Here is a 23,191-nt window from a genome sequence, read left to right on the forward strand (position 1 = left end):
AATTTCATTCAAGTTTAGGAATAAAAGGTGATAATTCATACAAGAGAGCTGTAAACCGGCTATTTACAAATCGTCTAACCGTCTACTTTCGTTGAAAGACATCATAAAAAAAATCTAATTAAAAAAACTAAAGCTTAACGGTTTCTTAATGTCATTACGATTCTGGTACGTACATACATAGGTAGACCCTTAAATGAACACTATGAACAGCAAAATTATTTATCCACAAAAACTCATTGCTGTACCTGCCTAAGTGCCAAGCACAGAACATATATACCCTAAAGGGAAGAATAACGACTCCGTACAAATTTTATGAGGAAATTTTTCCTTACCGGCCGGCGCCATCTATATTCCGCCCACGAAAACTAGAGAGTAGAAGCTAGGGCGGGAGTTTCAAACTACAGTATATTCTATAGGTCATTTTTATTGCATTTTATGCACAAGTACAGGGGCCCGATTCTCCTAAGTTAATAATGTTAAAATCGAATAGAAATTGAATCGCAATATGATCGCAGTAGCAGTTTTAACCATATCGGGCATTCTGCTACTAATATAAGACCAATCGTATTCCAACGACATTCGATTGGTTTGCGATTGGTCTGCTATTTTGGTGATTTTGGTCTATACGGTAGTTTGCTCTACAATCATATTGCAATCGTAAATCATTTGCAGACAAAATGATTCATTATTGAATGACAGAAAAGGATAAAACGTTTATTTCAAAGAAAAATAGCGGAATGCCACATATGCTTCAATCGTAATTGAGTCGGATTGAATCTCAGTCGAATGTGAATCGACTCGACTGAATCGTAAAATTAGGAGAATCGGGCCCCAGTGCGTCGTCGATTATGGCTGAGCAAGATTATCACATTTTGCTCAGCAATAATCGACATGAAACACAGTGTACTTGTGCATAAATTGCTAATATTTATCTTTATAGAGCAGTGCAGCAGTGTAATAAAAGGAAGATTACAGTACAAGAGTTTTTTATTTAGCATGTTAATAATTATAATTTATTTCCAGAAATAGGGTACAAAAGGTGTTCATAAATCACAAGTATGTGCACCTATGTAATGAATTTTAAAATACATGAATTTAATCAATTTAGGTAGGTATTTCAGACATTTTCGTCCAAAATAACAAGTATGGATGGGCCTATTGCATACAATTTCAACATCAAAACATAAACAAACAAAAATTCTAGTTAGTTTTAAAGTGTTACTATTATAAAAACAAGACTATGTTATTATACAATAAAGAATACTATCGATTTGTTTAACAAACAACAAGTTTACAGACATGGTTTAAATTATTCTATCATATTGTGTAATAAACGTTGGTGTTATTTCTTCTTTATTATAGAAATGATTAGGAAGAGAAAGACACTAGACCAATTATATTTTGATATTTACAAACATCAGGTACAGCTGTTCTGAACAACTTCTTCTCATTAAAGCATGTGCTTTTGAAATGTTTGCTGCATAGCATCTTATGTTGTTTATGGAGGCGTCCTGGAATTTTGGTGAAGACCAGGCTTCGTTTGGGAAGCAATACTTTGCCCATAATTCACAACTGAAAATTAAAAATATCAAAATTACACACTCATCATCAGCCTTCTAATGTTCCCACTGCTGGGACACAGCCTCCTCTCTAGGAGAGGGCTTGGGCCATAATCCACCCCGGGCCCAGTGCGGATTGGTGGATGTCACACGTCTTCGAATTTTTTTTTGGTTCTAGGACATGCTGGTTTCCTCACGATGTTTTCCTTCACCGTTTTGAGAGCAGTAGTGACGAAATAAATTACACAAAGTTATGCGCCAGATCGGGTTTGAACCCGCGACCTACCACTCGTAAGTTGGGGCAGTTACCACTGCCACCACTGCTCTCAAATTACACACTATTTTAATCATTTTCCGAGTTAAGATATTATTATATCATGTCAGTGGGTAGTCTTCGCTTTGATTGAAAGAGATGTTATATTAGATACGGGAATGGTGTAAGCAAGAAAACTTTTTATAGTAAGTACCTAATGATTTTTGGCAAGGAAAGTTGGGACTTAAGTATATAGGTATATATGTTACGTGAGTTTGTGGTAGTTAGAAGCGGAATTAACAATAAATGTGGTATTCTATGTCGTCTAAGACGAATAGCATGGAGTGTACATACCGCAGAGCATTTTAGTGCCAGGCTTTGGAAACCGATGCAAAGTGATGCTGGGATCTTTAGAAGGTGAAGATCCACACAAGCAGCAGATTCTTGTGTTTTCTTTTTGTGAACTCATCGCGAATTAAACACAAAACAAAATCAAACAAGTCACTGTCTCAACACCGAGTCTATATCTCACAAATACACACTTAATTTCACCAAAACACAGCAACGGAGGAGCAAGCTCGACTCAACGTTATCAATGTATGTAGAATTAAATGGAAGTAGTTTATTTATTACAAATAAACATTAGTACAAGATAAAATGGTGCGCAACCGGCCGCAGACATTTTTCTTGTGACGTCAACAATGTCAAAACCAATATGGCGTCCGGACATTAGTGTTGCCACACATAATCCCCCATATATATTTTCTAATAAGTAATATTAAATTTTATATCTAATATTTCTCAACTAAGTATATTTTTTGGCATTAGAATAATAGCTAAAAGTATCTTCAAGGGTAATTTACTTTAAAAATCAATTTATACGCTCATTATTAGGGAGAATACGAAATTGTATTTTTGGTGGCAACATTATATATTTATCTCTTTTACTCTGATGTCGTTGACTCTCTCTTGTTTTCAAGCCCACCTTAATGCAATTCGTAGAACAAACTTGACAGACCCTGGTGCCAAGTCATTTAAAAATATTTCATTTTTCTTATCGCTTTAAATAAAAACGAATAATTATTTTATTCGTCTCATTTATCGCCGAATTTGTCGAAACGTTTCGTATTTGTGAATTTTAATTTTCACTCGCTTACTCTTTCCTTTTCGTTACGTCGTCGTCTGTTGAGTGTTGACGCGTGTCGGTCGGAGTCGGAATCTCAAATTCTCAATAATCTTAAAGTTTCTCATCAAGGTAAGCATTTTTTGATTTGAATATTTAACTAAAGGAACATAGTGCAATGCCAGGGCCTCCAATTCGTTCATTGAACGTGAATTGTCGTTCAATTACAAACATCTACGAATGACGTGTTGTTGTAATAAACTGATATGATAATATCGACAACTCAGCCGCCGCTAGCAATACTCGCAGTCCGGTTTGTTGAGTGGGTCTTGTAGGACGTGAACAGTTATAATAGTTCTCAATTTACGAAGTATTAATTGGTAAGATAACAAATTCCATACATTTTATTGACAAACTGTATTATGTTTAAACCTAAATTTATTTTTGTCGGCTTAGTATTTCCGGTGTGTTTCCCTATAAAGAGAGGTGTTTCGAAAAGCCTTCCACTCCAGCCTCTCGGACTTTGTACTTTGCCACGAATTACTCAATTACCTCTGTAAACATACATTCCAATGGAATTTTAGTCTGAGATGCTAAAATTAAATGCCATGTCCTTAGGTTATGTATTTTGTTTCTATATTAGGCATGATGTTCTCATTTTCCTCAAGCTTGGTATATATTTAAATAGTATTTCATTCTAGACTTTTTAGTTCTAGAATATGTCTGTGTATTCTTTCTCATAGATTTTCATCTTCTCATATTCCAAATTAATGTACCTACTTACCTTTCAATTTCAAAATTAATGTTTTACTTAAAATATAAATTACTTTTCAAAGTGAACAGATATTCAAGTCCTAGTTCTATTACGTTTATAAATCAATTTAACATCCAGTCTAAAGTAACCTTTGATTTTTTTATTTAAAATATATATCATTACAAGGTTTTTGGTAGATAAACACTATCTCACCAAATAAACTGTTTAGTCATGCTACCATTTGTTTTTAGAAAAGACTGACACCTGTATGTTCATAGTATATTATTGTGAAATAGTTCTCTTTATGTTATTTATCTGAAAAAAGAAGGTGTGGCCTTCTTACCTCTTTTTTTTAAATTATAATTGATAGCTTCTATTAATTTTTGATATGTTTGTTTCTAGATAACATACAATTATTTATTATCTTTTCAATTAAGATGAATTTGGATAGAGGACCGGCTTCAGCATCAATACACTCGGAATCTGTAACCAATAAATTGACCAGTTTGCCGAGCATACCAGTAAAATTGTTTTTATTATTTAGTTATTTGGCCTTGGTGTTAGAATTAGTTTATTGAACTCTGATTAAGTAAACTTTGCTGTATATATTAAAAATATAATTTTGAAATGATCAGAAATGTAAAATATTACTTGCGCCTCTACGTAAAGAGCTACATGCTTCTTCATAAAGATCTATGATGACATTTACATCAATGAATTGCCTATTATCAATAAGTACTAGTACACATAAATTTTATTGTTAGTCAGTACCTAGTAATAACAGGATAGGAACTAACAGTCAATTGTTAGTTTATTACATCATCTGTGTACGCAATATAATTTAAGATAAAATTGATGACACAATACTGCAATAGTGATATAGTGTAATTCTATCAAAAACATGTTATTGTTTATAGTCATTAACAATCACAAATAGGTATAACAACTGCATTTCTTTTTAGTCTTATTATTATGGCCCCATAATCTTGGTAATTTTGAATTCTTTATGCCGAGTTGTGTGACTGTAACATAATAGTTTTGAGAAAATATTTTACCTGAATTGCATAGTTGTAACTGAATGAATATATATTCCCATGAATTAAATAAACATTTGTGTATTTCATGGTTAGCCCCTACCTACTAATAAGTATTTTCTTCTGTCCATTGTCAGTCACCTATGGTAATCAATTCTTTGAACTTTAATTACAAGGGTCATAGTCTAAAAATTGTGTTTATTTTAAATGAAAATACTCTTACCAAGGTCGATAAACCGATTCGTGTGTGTTGTAATGTTTACATAAATAATACATACATAGATAACGTGACATAGGTATCTTGCAAGTTTTATTTTAGCGTCTTTGTAAAGTATGTATTTAGTTGTAGGTATAGACATTTAATATTTTGTTCGCGTATTGTATAATTTTATTCAGCTGCCCACTTGTTACTTGTTGGAGCTCAGTAGATTTTATTGGTTAATTAATAGGTAGCATTTTAGTAGAAGCAATAAATCGAAAAAAAATATACTTAAATATTAATTATTAAAACTTTTATTTCAGATACCAACAATGTCGAAAATAAAGGCTGGTCCCGTTGTCGACGTCCTTGGTGATGAGATGACCAGGATCATTTGGGATCTCATCAAGGAGAAGCTCATATTGCCCTTCTTGGACATCGAGCTGCATGTCTACGACCTTGGAATGGAAAACCGTGACAAGACTGATGACCAAGTAACGATTGACTGTGCTGAAGCTATCAAGAAATACAATGTTGGCATCAAATGCGCGACCATCACTCCAGACGAGAAAAGAGTAGAAGAATTCAAGCTGAAGAAAATGTGGAAGAGTCCTAATGGAACTATTCGTAATATTCTGGGTGGTACAGTCTTTAGGGAAGCTATCATCTGCAAGAACATTCCGCGTCTTGTGACTGGCTGGGAGAAGCCCATTATTATCGGACGTCATGCGCATGCCGATCAATATAAAGCTACTGACTTTGTAGTACCTGGCGCGGGAACCCTGGAGCTCATTTGGACACCACCCAATGGAGAACCCATCAAGCACGTCGTTAACGAATTCAAAGGTGCTGGTGTTGCCCTTGGAATGTTCAACACGGACGCCTCTATCATTGATTTCGCCCACTCGTCATTCAAATACGCCCTGGGTAGGAAGTACCCTCTTTACCTGAGCACCAAAAACACAATTCTTAAAAAGTACGATGGTCGCTTCAAGGACATCTTCCAAGAAATTTATGAGAAGGAATACAAATCTCAGTTCGAAGCCGCGGGTATCTGGTATGAGCACAGGTTAATTGATGATATGGTTGCTTACTCCATGAAATCTGAGGGTGGATTTGTGTGGGCTTGCAAGAACTACGACGGAGATGTGCAGTCAGATTCCGTTGCCCAAGGTTACGGATCTCTCGGTCTCATGACATCTGTCCTGATTTGCCCCGATGGAAAGACTGTAGAAGCTGAAGCCGCTCACGGTACAGTAACTAGGCATTTCAGATTTTACCAACAAGGAAAGGAGACATCCACCAATCCGATTGCTTCAATCTTTGCATGGACCAGGGGTCTTTTGCACCGCGCTCATTTAGATAACAACGCTGAACTCAAGAACTTTGCGGAAACTTTAGAGAAGGTCTGCATTGACACGATAGAATCTGGAATCATGACTAAAGACCTTGCTATTTGTATTAAGGGCATGAACAACGTGAAGAGGGCAGACTACTACGAAACTTTCGAGTTTATGGATAAGCTAGCTGAGAACCTCAAGAAGAGCTTGGGTAAATGACTACCTACACAGAAGAAACTGTGTAGCCTGTGAACAATTTTTACCAATCTATTTTTACGTATTAAATTATAATCATGTCACAAGGGAATAAGGGTTCTATAGGTAAACCTTATTTATAACAAATAATTTGTATTATTGTAATAAATGCTATTTAATATATTCTAAGTGTTGACTTTTGATTTGGTGTTTACCATTACCCGGCTTGTCAGAATTGTAATTGTAAATTAGGGGTTCGAAACAATAAATTAACAGAATTTTATTGTATTGTTTCCGATCCTAATGTCGCATAATCACCGTATATTTTTGAATGGAAAGGAAATGAATGAAATGAGAATATTGAATCTGCTACTATACATACAAAACAGATACGTAGTCAATTCAAATCGTCCTTTTTATCATCAAAGTTAGAACCTAGTTCACCCAATAAACAACACAAAAAAAAGAAATTGCAGTAGGTCTACCTCTACTATCTCCAAAAGATAATTAGGTATTGCTGATAGCAACAGTTGTGGACTATTTGAGACTACACTGATAAAACAGTTTATCTTATCTAAATAACTCAATCAGACAGTCATAGCAACTAAGGTTTTAATGATCACACCTACGCGTGAATCAAAGTCGAACTACATATTTATTTGATCTTGATTAACATGTTTCAAGGATTAACCTAACGACTACTAGCGCCACTTTGAGGTAGGTACTACAGCGCACCATGATCAAGGTATCAAATGGAGACTTATTTTAGTTCTTCGGCCAGCGCATAGATGGCGGGCAAATCTTATTTAAAGGTTCAACATTGCAGATACTTTCATATAAAGATTGTATGTACCTACCCATTTTATTTACCTACTTCAGTTAATTTTCTGGTTAAATTACGCGATTATGCAATTTTTATCGCAGCTAGGTATATCTTACCGTATCAACGTTTCACGTTTGATAACAAGAGTACCTACCTGAATAGTCTGATCTTCATACACCAGATTTTCATTTGAGGAAATACTCGTATAATAATGTTTATATTTGCCAGTAAGAAATGAAAAAATAAATTGTTAAGTGATTCGCTGGTAGACCTGCCTACCTAAGTACCATACAAGTCACTTGTTCGATTTCAGAAAGGAGAACTCGAAAAGTTAGTCTAACGTGTTTCAATCAAACGACAACAAACATATTTATAAGTAGGTACTTCTAAATAGTAGTCTCTTTTTGTACCCCAAAGGGTTCGTAAGGTCACTCTCTGGACCCTACACTCTCTGGGTGACACTGTCTGGACACTCTCTGGGTGACTATCGCCCAGTAACATGGACTATATTTATTACTTGAATGAAACCGCGGGAAACAGCTTCGGTATTAAAAAATATGCTTATTATTGTCTTCATAATAAAGCGAAAAAAAAGCACTGAAAGACGCATATAACCATCCGCATTTGTTGCGAATTTCCACCACTGTATGCGCTGCGATCGTTTTACCTGCTTTTACTGTAAACGGGAGTCAAGGGTTCGAGCTGAAAACCAGTGTTTGACAACCCCTTTTGGGAAGCCTAAGCATAAGCTGACGCTCGAACCTTTTGCTTTCGGTATTATAGCGGTGTTAAGTTTTTTTTCTGTTTGCTGTAATACTGGAAACAATAAACTTCTATTCTTTCAGTGCCTATAGGTACTGAAAATAACTCTGTGGTACCTACTTTGCACTATTCCATTATTAAATAGGTACCGTTTAATTTATAGGCAAGTACGAATACCATTTGACCACAAAAGGCGGGAACCCTAAAGTGCGGTTTTCTGAAAATAATTTGATAGACAGGTAGGTAATATTGTTATTTTGATTTGGTCTTGTCAGAGACCACAGCCCACACATTCAGCTTCAATTACCTAAACTGAAATCAGATTTTACAATTTGCGGTTATGCGCAATAAACAACGCAACATCGGTACTTACTTTAGGTAGGTATTCTGAAAACTGATTTTAGACTGTTAACTTATGGTAGCGTACAACTAACATGAAGCAAGTAGGTGCGTTATGGTAAATACTAAATGTTTACCAATAAAACAAATATAGAACTTAATAACACATTCGTTTCTCAGTGGGCTGAGGAGGTCAGATAGGCAGTCGCTCCTTGTAAAACACTAGTACCTAATCAGGTGCAGCCTTCGGTTAAAATGGAAGTTAGAGTTAGGAAAAGGCTAGGCAGATGATGATGATTTTACTTTAATCAAATTGATCTAAAAATACGTGGCTTAAATCGATTACATTGACGACGCGACGGCAGATATCGACGATGAACACATTCGTTTCTTGTTCTATCTACCTTCTTCTAGGTATTCTTTTTTTAAATCAGTGAAGTTTTTAAATTCCGAATTGATAAAAGAGGCTCATGTAGCTAGAACATTATTTATAAGTTAGGTACCTATACATTATACATCTTTAGTATCTGTCGTAGATACCTAGGTACATGGCATGTCCATTTACTTTTATTCCAATTTCCTTCCCTAATCTACACATTTCTTCGGCCAAAAATAGAATGATTGACCGTTTGCAATTTTGCAAATCGCCTATTCACTTTACAAATCGTTTTCATTTTTCTATTACAACAGCGATCCCCTATGCGGCAAGTCGTCAAATAACTTTTCTTGGTGAATTACCGGAGGCGGTTGACGCGGTTTCCCCTACAAGATCGTCCCTCCCGCGACTCCCGCCATTTCTCCCTCTAGTGGAGTGGGCCATTCAGAGACGGTTCGCGAAGCTCTCACGGTGCTTACGGCTTTGCTTCAGTTTGGCGGGCTTAGCGTCAGCCAACAGGCGTGTGCGGTGTGGTCACTCCAACGAACATTTGGCGGGAACGGAAAGCTCGCGCTCGCGGAAATTTAATCGCAAAAACAAAGCGATCTACAAATAATAAGTTTATGTGTATATCGTGAATAATGTCTATAAAATCGAGTACCTTGATGCTTTTACGATGGTTCATCGTAATAAATATTATGGTAAGCTTGTTTGTTTATTTTATCGGCTTCTACCTATGCATTCGGAATTTCTATGAAGACATTTATCTACGTACTTACATTTAAGTATATCTACGTACCTACCTACATTATTATGATATCTTAGTTATGCATTTTCCGAAATAAATAATATTTTTGAATGAATAAGTAAATGGAACCATATCATGGGCCTACACTGTCCCTAACGCTGCCAGTTTGACCATATATTAGTTTAATTTTCCTCAATGAAGTTCTAGGCATCCTGCGCACTTGGCTTCCTAAATTAATATTTAGGCGCAGTTGTAAAAGTTGGCGCAGTAAAATACACGACGCGTAGTAAAGGAACCTAGGCACCTACATAGATTTAAATAGGTATACCCCTACGATATGATACGAATAAAAGTAAAAACTTAAGTTCCGACGTCCTAAGTGCACTTAAGAACTTACATCGTGGAATCGCTACGCAATACGCACAACCGCACACAGTTTCACGCAGTCATTAACACAGTCAATTTAGTCCACTTTTTTCTCCCGTCCCTCCAAGCAAAGTAACATCAAAGCGAGAACATTTAGTTCAATTACCATAAGATAATATCACTCGAGTCCACTAACTGTAACCATTGCAACATCGTGCATGGAGTCGAATCGATCTCCGCCCAGGAGCGCAGTTCGATTGCCGTAACTATGAACTTGCGGATCGAAATGCCATACATATCGAAGGGCGTAGATGCATGCGCCGATCGAGAACCGCTAGCTTGCCATATCAATTTACTAGCGCCGCTCTGGTGCACCCAATTACTAGCTCTGGTTCACATGATTCCTATTCATCAGCCTCTAGATTGTTTTAGTACCTATTAAAATAACGTTCGATGAGGAAAGATGCTTCGTAGTCTCGGTATTTATGGTAGGTGATTGTCGACCGCGTTCTTTCTAATGGGTTTAAGGTGTTGCTATGTTTTTATTTATTGGGACGTACGGATATTTCCCATAGATTATTTTATTAGGGTTTATTAGGTGCCTATACTTATTATTAATTTATTTTTGTTAACTTATTAAAACTTCCTCACACAGTGCAGTTAGGATCCCATTACCCTCTATCTATGTGTTAATTTAAAAACAACTAAAATTTGCGATTTATTTATAATTTTAATACTGTGTTTTTCTTTAAGAAAGAAATATATGCGTAGAGATCGTTACAAAACTACCTAACTATTATTAACATAGTTTTCCAATGAAGTAACTTCTTCCTACTTTTATCGAGAAGTTTTGATGCGTGAAGTATCAACGGTCTCATAGAGCAACGCACTTGATGCGTAATTTATGTGATGCAAGTTATAGGTGCTGATCAGCGATCTGCACATACGTGGACGACTTAGTTGAAGGTCTACCTAGTCATCAGGACAGTAAAATAATCTCTGTCGAAGATGATACCTTGCTAACGCCACCGATTTTCGAACTTGCAGCAGGTTGTCCATATTCTGGCATGAACTAAAAAAAAATACAAGATTTGAAATCATTGAATCTATGTAGGTACATTGAAATTTAATGATCCTCCAGTACATAAGGATTGCCTACCGCACCACCCAACGATTACTTTGAATAAACTTTTGTTTTGCATTGCCGCTGATGCGTGCTTGCATTTTTAAGTCTCATTGACTGGCCGTTGGAGGAAGTCGTGCGTTCTCACATTACTATTCATGTCAATTACCATTACCTTCGGGAGTAATCCCAAAAATCGTTTCATTTATTTAATTCTTTTATTGTTTTGAAAAGCTCTTTCTTTACAACAAAGCCATAATCGTTTTCTTGGCTGAAGTAAAGAACTTACGATTTTATTGTATGGGTCCACTAGAGACGCAGAAGGTGTTCAAGATAAAATATACTTTCATGTAAGCTTTGCAAGAACAGTTAAACACATTACGAAGGACCATGAAGCGTGGCATTAGAGGCCTGCCTAACAGTGAGCGGAATTAGGTCGAAATGATGATGATGACAGACTTACTTACCTAAGTTTCCGTACACATTATATTTAAGACCGAGGAATCGTGAGAGCTAGGTAGCTAAACGACTTATCTGCTACGTCCCAGTATAAGATTGAATCCACCCTCGATGCAAGAGCCGCACTTCTGTCAACAAAGGTATATTAATTTACTAAGAGATTATTATTACGTGTTGTACTTAAGTATTAATAGCGAGTAGGGGACCCGCTGCGTTTCACAGAATTTTGATTAAAGTTACATAACGACGTTCGTATCCACGTTCGGTGTCTGATCTTCATTGGCGCGCGTGGGAATCGTCTCCGACTATGCAATTAAGGAACGCCGGGAGCGGAGGGTAGTCAATTACCGTGCGCACTGTTTTTATTGCGACTCTCCTTGTCGATGCAATGAAACCTCAGCCGAAACGTAACCATAAGGAGGATCATAAACTTTATTGCTTCCCATTTGTTGCCTCTCTGGAATTTATTGTTAGAAACTACATAATTTGAATTTCCGCGAATGAGTGAGCAAATCTACGTTTTAAGTTTGATTTATACATACCTAATTATAAAGTTAGTTATTGCAAAGGTCTGACGATGCGCAAGTTAATTACTTACACTCTATTCGCGAATCGGCAATAAACAATTAAAGTTGATATATCATTAGTAAACACAGCTTTTCCTTATTAGTGAATCGATTAAAACATTACGCGTCCGTAGTAATTTTAATTCGATGAATGGGTACGTGCCGTCATGTTCTACATTTCTGAAATTAATTAAATTCCTTTTTTCACCTCCTGCCGCCTACTCATGCGTAACAAAACACATTAAGTAATTCTAAGCACTCGTGCTCTCGCATAAAAAGCAAGTGGGAAAGTGATTGCGAAAAAAATCATTAAAGAAAAAAAAAACCATATCATGTCATATGTGTATTGCCGCGTCTTCGAGTCAACGACCCGAACCAATTATAGTTGCATAATGGAATGTTTTTTTCCATGATTTAAATTGGTTTTTTCAAACCTTAGCCAATTTACGATTACTATACAGATAGCGTCATAGACGGTTAGATGACTTCAGATATGCGAGCGGAGCGATACTTACTTGGACTCCCGTAAATGGTTTCTTTTATTATACCTACCTACTTACACAGTATCGTAGATATTGGTACCTACCAGATTCAGCACACAAACATTGGTAGATACATAGGTACAGTATAAGTAAACAAAAGTGAGACTATGTGCAGTGTGCACGTATCTACTATGTTTTTATATTTGTCAAGCAATTCGGGATTGGCTTTTTCTTGTAACGAGGTTGTGCGTTGTCTGTGGTAGAAAAATCGCATCACTTTTATTAATTCCAGACCGTAACTTTTATTAACATTATATTGATATCAAAAATCATAGCTAAAGTACCACGTTCATTATAATGAAATTAACTATATAGTAAGGCTTTGAATCTGTAATGACATGACGGAACTGCAAGAAGTGCCAGCCAATGTGTGCAACGCCTTATTATTCAATGATTTCAATTCTAAATGCAGTCGATTTGAGCCGAGCGCCAATGAATAATGCAGTCTATCATTGTATTTTGTTCAATCATTCAGTCCTTTATGCGTATAAATAGATTTCTGAGGAATCGTCTTATAAGTTAATCTTATTAATAGACTAATCTCAGGTAACCTTAGCGTACAATGAACCTGATTTCTAATCGATTCAGATTTCGGATGAAGATTTTTATTAAATTTCGATGAGCGCTCACCGCAACGAAATGACAAACAAATTATACACTTCTGGACACATCTATAGGCCCACCTTGTATTTTCAGTTTCGTTTGGTCCTAGCTAATTTTTTATATTAGGTCGAGCAAAAGGTTTGTATGCAGTTTTCAACCTTGCCCATTCACAATTTCATTCAATAGTCTTTTTTTGAATTTCGAATACAGAATTTAAAGAAATAAGAGACAATTTGGAGCCTGCTTGTTGATATCAAACAGTCGATTACTAAGAAAACTTGGTTTTATTGGTTTACTTGGACTTAATTCTTGAAAAAGTGATTGATATCTTTGGTTTTGCAACAAACATTACTTATTCTTTACATTAAGGTGAGGTTCTCTCAATAATCTATGGATACTTCACCTGAAGTCGCCGCCCAAGCTGTGGCACTTATTCAGGCCGGACGCAGCCAAAGAAACGTGAGTGCTCAACTTAATTTAAGTCGATCTGCGGTCTGAAATGTTTATCGGAGGTACCTAGAGACTGGCGGCTTTGTTCGTCGCCAAGGAAGGCCACGATCTCGGGTCACAACTGAAAGGCAGGAGCGATTCATCGCGATGACCAGCTTGAGAAATCGTCACCTTACCTCCATTGAGACACAAAAACAACTTCGCGACTTCCACGGAGTATCTGTGAGTGCTCGAACTGTTCGGAGAAGGTTAAAAGAACACGATATGGTACCACACAAGCCAGCTAATGGGCCCAAACTAACGCGAACCCACCGAACAGCGCGCCTTCATTTCGCACGCAGTCATTTAAATTGGACACAGCAAGATTGGAGCCGTGTTCTCTTTCTGATGAGTCCAAAATTGTGTTTCATGGCAATGATGGAAGGAAGAAGGTCTACCGACGTAAGGGAGAGCGTTTCGCACAATGCTGCTTTGAAGAGATGGTTGCTTATGGCGGTGGCTCAAAGACTGTCTGGGGCGGTATATCCGCGAGCGGCAAAACTCAACTTGAGGTTGTTACAGGACCACGGCTGCCAACATTAAACGCTGAAAGGTACATTCGTGAGTGCTTAGGACCTCACGTGATACCATACGCGGACTATGTGGGCCCAAATTTCCTTTTTATGCATGATAATGCAAGAGCCCATGCGGCCGGCATTGTCAGGGAATATCTTCGGGATGTGAATATCACAGTTATGGACTGGCCAGCCAGAAGCCCAGACATGAACCCCATTGAGCACATGTGGGACAAGCTAAAAGACGTGTTAGGGCTCGTCAGCCAGTTGCCCAGACGATGCAGGAGTTGAAAATTGCCATAGAAGAGGAATGGGAGATGATCCCTCAAAACTTCATAGAGCGGTTGATAACTCTATGCCTAATCGTATGAGAGCTGTGGTAGATGCCCATGGAAGCAACACACGTTATTAAATTAAACCTTTATTTGATAAAACATGTTTTTTATTCAAAAATCAATTGCCTTTAACGAGGCACATATCCGACTTGTTAAGCGTAGCTCCATGTCGTATGGTATTCCAAATTCAAATTTAAAACAATACGATCGAAAAAGAAGGTAAAATGTATCAGGTTTAAAACTGCATCATCAGTTTTTTTCAATCTAGCAATCATATTTCGGTAGGGGCCATCGAAACCAAAACTCTAAGGTGGGCCAATAGATGTGTCCAGAAGTGTATAATCGATTAGATAATTTACTTATCATGATATACTTAATTAGGTTTGGCTTAAATACACATAACCTGCAACACATGCCATTTTATGACGTACATAATCGATATCTAATAATGATTTTATGTAATAGGAAATTAGCTGTGTCATTACTACGCCTATTTTTTAAACGTGTTTTACGACCCTTTTTGATTTCACAATGACGATAAAAAATGGTAGATGATTTGACAAGGACCTACTTATCATCCTATCTTATCATAAGCGGTTATCTCTAGCAGGTACATAGGTACTAGTACATAGTACTACTATCTAGCTAAGACTTTCATCTTTAGATTGGGTGAATGTCATGAATCTTTAGATACAGCAGAATGTTATGAAATCTTAGGTGAATATAGATAGAAAAGTGTCAGTATTTTTTTATTTTATATAATGAATGTTGCTTTCGCTGAGGTCCTTCAAATGAAAACATGGCTCGAAAACTGGATGCCTAGAGCTTTCTAATAATAAAGTATCAAACAACTTTACAAATCAGTGTTCAAAACTTTTTGTTCCTCGGGGTATTAATATCTATATCGAAGCTAAACTTACCAAGCCCTAATTGGATAGACTAGACTGAGATGTTTTATTTGTTGCTCAGCTTTGTATAGAGTTCCCAGGATATTCAATAAATTCTATTAGACTTTCATAAGATACTTATAGAGCTTATGATATACCTACTTCATAAATGCTGTTCATAAAATCCAGTTTTATAATCAGGAGGTATAAATAACTTAACTATGGACAAAAACAATAAATAAGTGACATGTATTTCTGCTTCCTTTAACTTATCATGTTATCTGACAATCACAAAGGAAACACTTAATAGTTTTACACTATATCTTAATAATTTAAAGAGTATTTAATTATTTAAATTGCACTTCCGTTTCTACTAAAATAAAACTATTATTTAAAATACTCGTTTTGTTTGGAAGAGCTTCTAGAGATCTCTTGACATCAGTTTAATGCAACCTATTTGTGCAAAACACAGAACACTGCAGGTAGAAAATCCTACATGAAAATTTGCAGAAATTTCATGCTATATTCTCAGATAAATAGAATTAACAAGCCAGACAAAACCGTGGGGGTCGTGTATTCTTCAATGAGCTCGTCTCTTCATTATGTTAATCATTTCAACTCTTGTAGATTTTATCTCGTAACATAACACTAATCCGTCCTGTCTCACTTTATTAAGTCTACTTATTTACTCGTTGAAGCTCATGTAGTGTTTTGAAAGTAGATAAGATTGAAGATTTTTTGCTAGCTCATGTTTTGATCTAAGTGGCTTATACAAAATCCAGATTGATTAGCGTTTTTATTAGGTGCTGCAGATAAATGACTCGCAAATTCTTTGTTTTTTTTCGTGTGTGTTTAAGTTCTAGTAGAAGTGCATCCCGAGTAATGTAATTCCAAACTTCTTACATAGATAAGTACCAAGTTTTTTCAAAGTTCTAGTAGATGTTTTAAGCGTCAAAAATTAACAAACATACAAACTTTCGCCTTTATAAGCATGAGTGTAAAGTGTGATGGGTAGATAGGTACCTACACATTTGAACCATGCAAAATTCCAAATAGAGCCAATATAAGCTCAAAGTCTATGTTCCTATATAAATGGACCTAACACACCAGTGCGGTAAAACAATTAGTGCTAATTGTAACCCCAAGCATTTTCCGCATGACGATGACGTAGGCAAATCCTACCATAGCTTCAGGTTTTATTTGCTAATTGGATTATTTTTATCACTTATAATACTAGAGTCGAACAGAGCATTTAGGTTAAAGTTACGCCATAAAATTTGACCACAGGTTATGTTTTTGTTTTTAAACGGTTTTATTAGCATTATGGTATTTGCCTAGATGTAGAATATGGAATAAATACTTACTTGATAAATAGTTATCTTACCTTGTGAATATATGATAACGGACATTAATAATAATTTTTCTTTGTCTTATTTTTACTTGACTTCCAAGAAAATTAGGTTTTTGGTTTGTGAGAAATCCGGAAATCGTTAAATGACCCGTGTTAAATACTCACTCACTAAAACCCAGTCTACGAAACGCAAAATATTTATTCCCCTAACATAATTATACAATATTTTCCTTATAATATTACAAGCATTTAGAAAATGCAATGGAACTAGGCAGGTAAAACTGAATAGGACTAATGGTCATCGATACCGTTGCGTGCCGTCAATGGACAGGTCACAGAGCTATAACCTGTGCCCTATCGATCCTTATAAGTGTATACGCCTGTAGGCATTTTAACTAGCTTTAGAAAGTCCATCAGACCTACTTTTGAAGCACAAATGTTTCTGCTGAAAGCTGTTGTATTTTGCGGTGGTGAAGTAAAATTAGGTGTTTGCACAATGCACCATATGACACGTATGTATGTATGCAACAGTTATCATGTGGTGCGTGTAAGCTCTTGAATTATTTATTATTAAGTATAGTACCTACTTACCGTAGAAAGTGATGTTAAGGAAGCTCTTGAAAGACACGACAACTTTTCCTATTGAACTACCTAATAATTTTAAAATGTGTCTGATCCCACCAAAACTGATAACGGCGTCGCTTTAAGTTTGGTAGCAAAAAGTTTCGCTATTTCAAATTACTGTATTTCAAGACTTCCTAAATAAGTATTTTCCTATAGGTACTAATAGGATCTTTGAAATATGTAGGAGGACACAAATCTTCCGTGTCTCAAGATACCTACACGTGGAACATTTTTGGCCTCTTTTCTCTAAAACATTAACATACTGACTTCTGCTTTTTTAGCATTCAGTTAAAAAACGAAGATGTTAAAAAGGATCGTTATAATTAAAACCAGGTTAAAATTCCGTTAACGGTTAAAACTATGCGAACAAAGCAATAAACAAGGCATCTATGGTGCTGATTGCGAATTTGATGTATTAACGTTAGATACGCCTTTTAAACCAAAAGTAGAATAAGCTTCTGGCAAAGTATACAAAAAACCCCGTGAATAATTGAACGTCTTATAAGCACGGAACTGTAATTCCTAAATTGATTAACTTCCTCAAAAAGTTGGCTCATTAATTAACTGTTCATACGAAAAAAAAAGGATTTTAAAATGTTTATTCATACACCTATTAATTTTTTGCGACATGAGTGTTTAATTCAATTAAATAACCATTACACCGATGACAGGCGGTGTCAGCGCAGACGCACAAAAAGTTGTCGGCCACGAGCCTGCAACCACTGACACATGATACCCGACCCACTTACCTGCATCACTAATAACTCTAATCAGGATAATTGTAATTAATTAACACAGTTACTTCTAACAAAGAACAACGCAAAAAAATAGCGGTTGCTTAGGCGCACTGCGTTTGTTAACCGTTATTGTTATGGATGAACAGTATTCGCACTCACAAGTAACTTCAAAGAGAAATACCAACTGACATTCATACTTGCTATAAAAAATACTTTTGACCAGTTCTTATCGTGATAACCATAAAACATGTGGACGTGAATGTACCGACTACCAACTCCTCCGTGTTTTATATACTTTATATGGCAACTTTGAAAGTGTAACGTGTTTGTGGGTATGTAGGTGGAAAATCGTATGAATAACACACATTTATGACTTCCAAACTGGAACAAGTTTGGTTCAGATAACACAGTACAGTACATCTGGGAAATCAGCAATCAGGGATGTGGAGAAAAATATTCAGTGGTGTCATGTTACATAATGCTCGTGAACTTCGCTGACACAACTCAAACTTGTCTCGTTTCCAGAAATCAATGTTGTTTGCGATCGCGGTGGCCGGTGCCCCTACGAGGGTGGCACACCCCCGCTCTATAAATCACTGTCCGAATTACGGCGTTTCTATAATATTTGTAATCCGGTGCTGGGCACGCGGCCGAATACAACAATTGATACACCCTACCCTATGAAATCCACTCACAAATTAATTGAAACAAGTTTTGTCCTCGTTAATATTTCCATCGTGTCAAGTTCAATTCCGTGAGCTTGTGTTGTGTATTTTGGAATGCTTAAGTAAACAAAGCTGCATTCTTGGTTCCATCACTTCCTTCCATCTATAGTTTTTGTTGGGGCGATCATTTTCATTTTATTCGCCCGATCAAGTACAGTCTCCCACAATAGTTCAAGTAGCGGTAGTACAGGTTGCTAGTTCATCACCTACGAACACCATTACGAACCTGATTTCCCAGCTGGCTCACACGTATGCGACGCTAAACGGTTTGCATTACGCATTAACACAAATAATATCCTCCGCACATTAATTACAAACGTCCTATGAATAAACTAAGCGATGTTATTATCAAGGTACCTTGTATAAAATGCAGGAGGTTTGTAATATAGAGGTATTAACGCTAATACCCAATTATAGACTCGCATCAGATCGGCGCACGGACCGGGGAAAGAAGATTAGGCTTTCAACCGCAATCTATATAGGGGTGAGAGCAAACGCTATTAAAATGTTTCTATCTCCACTCACGGACGGCGTCAAGTAAAATTAAATAAATTGTACGATTACTCTGCACTTTCTATTCAGATATAAATTATATGTATTCTCATGTAATTAAAATGTTGCGATTATTTATCGTGATGTCTTTAACTGTGTATTTTTGCTGACATGATAATTGCACTTGCATTTGGCATACACCTATATTCGCGTGATACATTACTCTTTCATGTATTTTTAAATAGATAGTAATTAAAATCTTCCGGTTGAGCAAATTATAATAATGAGATAGTTTTCATTATATACTCTTGTTCTGTTACCGATCTCAATATAAAGTTCACAACAATTATGGATGCAAAATATGACCTGCTCTAGTGCAGAGCACGCGAAGTGTAGATGAAAAACTGGTCAGCATCTTGTTGGTTATTACACGCCCCATCGACTTTTACTCGGTATTGACACGATCAATTATACAGATTACTACATCGATTACTCACATATTGAATTTCCTAAACGATTATAGCGTGTTTACTTCTTTAACACCCCATTAGTCTCGCATATACTTACCTCTAGCATCTTCATTCTTTATTTTTTGCAAGTTTCCCTCCTCGAAATTGTTTTTTATTCTCGAGAAGCGCTGGAAGATAACAACATTTCCATGCTATTGAAGAAAACTTGTTTACAAGAGCTCTTTCTATTTGCGGATGTTTAAAATAAGTTGATCTCTCTCAGTAGTCTAGACGGAGCAAGGGAGGGTGCGCCCCCCGGGGAAATGCCAATATTGCAAACCAATAAAGTCATCTTCATTCTATTTAGAACTTCATCATCTGTTATTTATAAAATGTTTTATAGTTAATACGATTTTTTATTTCAAGTAGTGGATTATACAACAATTGTAATGCTTACAATTACAACTGCATATATTTGCCGTATCCGTCCATCAGACCAATAAGGAGAAAGTCGAAATAGACTTACTGATAGAACCAGTAAGTAAATCTTCGTGAAACAGAGGTGAATTTATAGATCGGGAGAAATCTGCAAAAGTTGGCAACGATTCAATAAGCACAAATGAAGTAAAAGTAAAATAGAAAACCATTTATCCGATGAACCCGATTAGCCTGACCAACTGACAGTAAAATCACTTTGCAGAAATAGAGATTTATTTAACAGTATAATTTACGGCCGCATCAGGTCAGGGGGCTTGGATTAAGTTTATCAGCCAATAAATGGTATTGCAGCAATACATATACTCGTATATTTTTTTAGGACTTGGGAAATCATGAAATCCTTTAATTAGTTGTGTGCCAGGACCGCAGTAACTCTCAAACAATCCCATAGCCCTGGCAAATGTACCAATAACTGTAGATTGCTTTTTCGGAAACGAAAGTGAAACAGTCAATCTAATACAATTTGAAAATTCTTATTACAAGACGAATCATAGAAGACAGTGCAATCCGCCGAAGATAATAGTTGTTATAAATCAAGAAAAAATGGTATACGAAGATTTTTTGTACGCATTTCAATATCCATTAACTTTAAACTCGGATCTCGTTTCGTAGAAAGAAAGTATTAATAGAGTATATAATATCTGTGATACAATTTCCATTGTTAAGTTTGGCAAAATCGTGAAGCCAACCGCGCGTGAACTGTACTACTTAACGGTTCAACTTTGACATAGAAATGTTTATCCCATAGGTAACTGACTATACTGATTTTAAGCTTTTGTTATCGTTCGGCACGTGCAGATAGACAATACTTATTGCAAAATCACCATAAATTGTAATAGACTCATCAATATGATACAAAACAAAATGATAAAGCAATAAGTGACTAATCCGCAGCCGCTTCCTATCAATGATAAGGTACACGCTGTAAGCATTATGATCATCGTCATTATCGTTACACGGCGATTTTGCTGAACATGAACAATAGATGATACTTTATTATCCATAAAGATAGCTTCGATATCAGTGCATTATAAGAGAGACGTCATAGATGCTGTGCCCATTGAGTTGGATCGTAGCGCGAGGGCGCGCGTGCCCGGTCATCGACCACTACACGTCGCGCAAGTTCACTCGCGCATGGGAAGTAGGAGCTGTTGCGCGCGCGCAGCCGCATGTCGGCTCGGCGCGCTCAACTGGTGTCGCCGATGCTTCTCAAAGAGACCGCGAGACCTTTACGCATCCGGGATCAAATTTTCATTAAATGCAGTATATTAAAAATGATATGCAGTAAACCTATGCAGCGTCTTATTTATCTTTCTTGTAGCAACAAGTTATTCCTGATTTACAAGGAAATTAAATCCTGAAAGTTTTATTCGTTTCCTAGTCCTATTTAGTTAGTCACCACCATCAAGTTTAGATCCGTTGAGTTATTTAACTTCTGGCTCCCCTGGGTCTATTATTATGTTGTTTCAGACTCGCATTCGGAATTCGTTTATGGGTAATTAAACGGTACATCGAACTTTTTTTCGTGACAAGGGGAACTTTAGGTTTTACGAGGGCATGTTACAATTTTATAAAGAAGAAAAGTTATTTCGATTTTCCCCTCTTGTTAAGACATTCATTTGGAGCGTGTTTAACATCGGTAAATCAATGCACTGTGCATAAGTTTGTTTTTTTCTTCAAATGCGCCTCGCTCGATGCCTTCCGGTACATTGATTGAGTAAGAGGAATTGAAGTTTCAACAATCGTCATACATTTCATATTTCTTAGGTCGTTAGGAACTACTCGGTATACTTACGTCTCTACTGCCTTGGAATACATAAGCGAGCTAAGAATGAACTTGATTGGCAAGCAATGCATCGCTCATACTGTGCATATTTTATATCGAGCGTGACAGAATATCAATGCCTTTGGATATTTCCGCAATGGAACTTAATCTTATAATTAGCATTATTTTCTGATTATCCGATATTGTCGTCCTAAAACAGTTACTTAACTGTTTCGCATTAGTTGTGGCGAATGTTAATGACTCCTTTGTAGTAGTAGTTTTATGGTACCTATTTAAATCAACTTGATATACCTGAAGTACAGTTATTATAGTCCCATGACCATTTATTTATGTTGAATCTGTCAAGTATGCAAATTAATACTCGGATAATTTATTGAATCGCTCAATTTATTCTGTTACATTTTTGTTGATTAATACAAGTTTTGTTTCTAAAATATTTATATCGTCATGTTTGTTGAAGTCGCCGGCAATCTATCTAAAAGACTGGTCAGATAGCCGTGTTGAATAGCGATTCAGCCAATTAAATAATTGAATAGTTTGGTCAGCAATTACGTCGCTGACTGCCTTAAACCAGACAAATTCTTTTGGTTTCTCCTGGAGCCAGGATAATAGGCGTGAGCATTCCCTTCTTTTTGTGGAATTCGCGTAGTTATGTTTTTATTATTTTTTTGTGTGTGAAGTTGCTTGATAACCGAGGTGACCACAGCGTGCAATATTCTCGTGCGGTTAGCACTCAACTTGTCTATTGTTCTGTAGATGAGTTGCCTGCTTTGTATTGTTACACCTTACACCGCGTCGTAAAACACATGTTCCTTTTTCTCTTTCATAATATTCCTACTTAGAAACAGACTTCGTGCGTTAGTGGAATTGTAATTGTTAGAGTCAACATTGGATATAGGTATAGCTACATATGTACGAGGATTTCTTTGAAGGTATTAACTCACATTATAGGAATAATGCTGCTACGGCACACACCTGGATATAAAGAAAATATCTTGTATTTCCTAAGTATTAATCATTTCAAATATTGACGTGACGTCCAGGTACCTCAACTATTGATTAGAGGCGTTTTAGCAATAGTAGGATCTATGGTCTTCTAGGTATCCAAAATCCAGAACGAGCATGCAATATTCGTGTTT

General features: G+C 36.4%; 2 protein-coding genes across 4 annotated transcripts in view; both read left to right on the top strand.

Moving 5' to 3' along the window:
* Positions 1 to 2,905: 2,905 nt before the first annotated feature.
* On the top strand, positions 2,906 to 6,646 carry LOC110371514 (isocitrate dehydrogenase [NADP] cytoplasmic). Of its 2 annotated transcripts, none has more exons than XM_021327833.3 (2): positions 2,906 to 3,067; positions 5,246 to 6,646. In XM_021327833.3, the coding sequence occupies exon 2, from the start codon at positions 5,255 to 5,257 to the stop codon at positions 6,479 to 6,481; it is 1,227 nt and encodes a 408-aa protein (XP_021183508.1). In that variant the 5' UTR covers positions 2,906 to 3,067; positions 5,246 to 5,254; the 3' UTR covers positions 6,482 to 6,646. The 2 variants fall into 2 exon arrangements, with proteins under 2 accessions (XP_021183508.1, XP_021183507.1); XM_021327832.3 differs by lacking the exon at positions 2,906 to 3,067 and adding an exon at positions 3,155 to 3,315.
* Positions 6,647 to 9,193: 2,547 nt separating this feature from the next.
* Positions 9,194 to 23,191, top strand: part of LOC110371556 (uncharacterized) — a 33,591-nt gene continuing 19,593 nt past the window's right edge. The window contains exon 1 of one of the 2 annotated variants that reach the window (XM_049839058.2): positions 9,194 to 9,458. In XM_049839058.2, coding sequence (XP_049695015.2) covers positions 9,399 to 9,458 — 60 coding nt within the window. In that variant the 5' untranslated portion in view covers positions 9,194 to 9,398. The remainder of the gene's footprint in view (positions 9,459 to 23,191) is intronic. The other variant, XM_021327876.3, reaches the window with a different exon arrangement.

Source organism: Helicoverpa armigera, chromosome 9, assembly GCF_030705265.1.
Source record: "Helicoverpa armigera isolate CAAS_96S chromosome 9, ASM3070526v1, whole genome shotgun sequence".
NCBI classification, from domain to species: Eukaryota; Metazoa; Arthropoda; class Insecta; order Lepidoptera; family Noctuidae; genus Helicoverpa; species Helicoverpa armigera.

What these genes read in the sequence shown, in the direction of transcription:
- LOC110371514 (XM_021327833.3), top strand. Translation starts at nt 5,255, where the DNA reads ATGTCGAAAATAAAGGCTGGTCCCGTTGTCGACGTCCTTGGTGATGAG.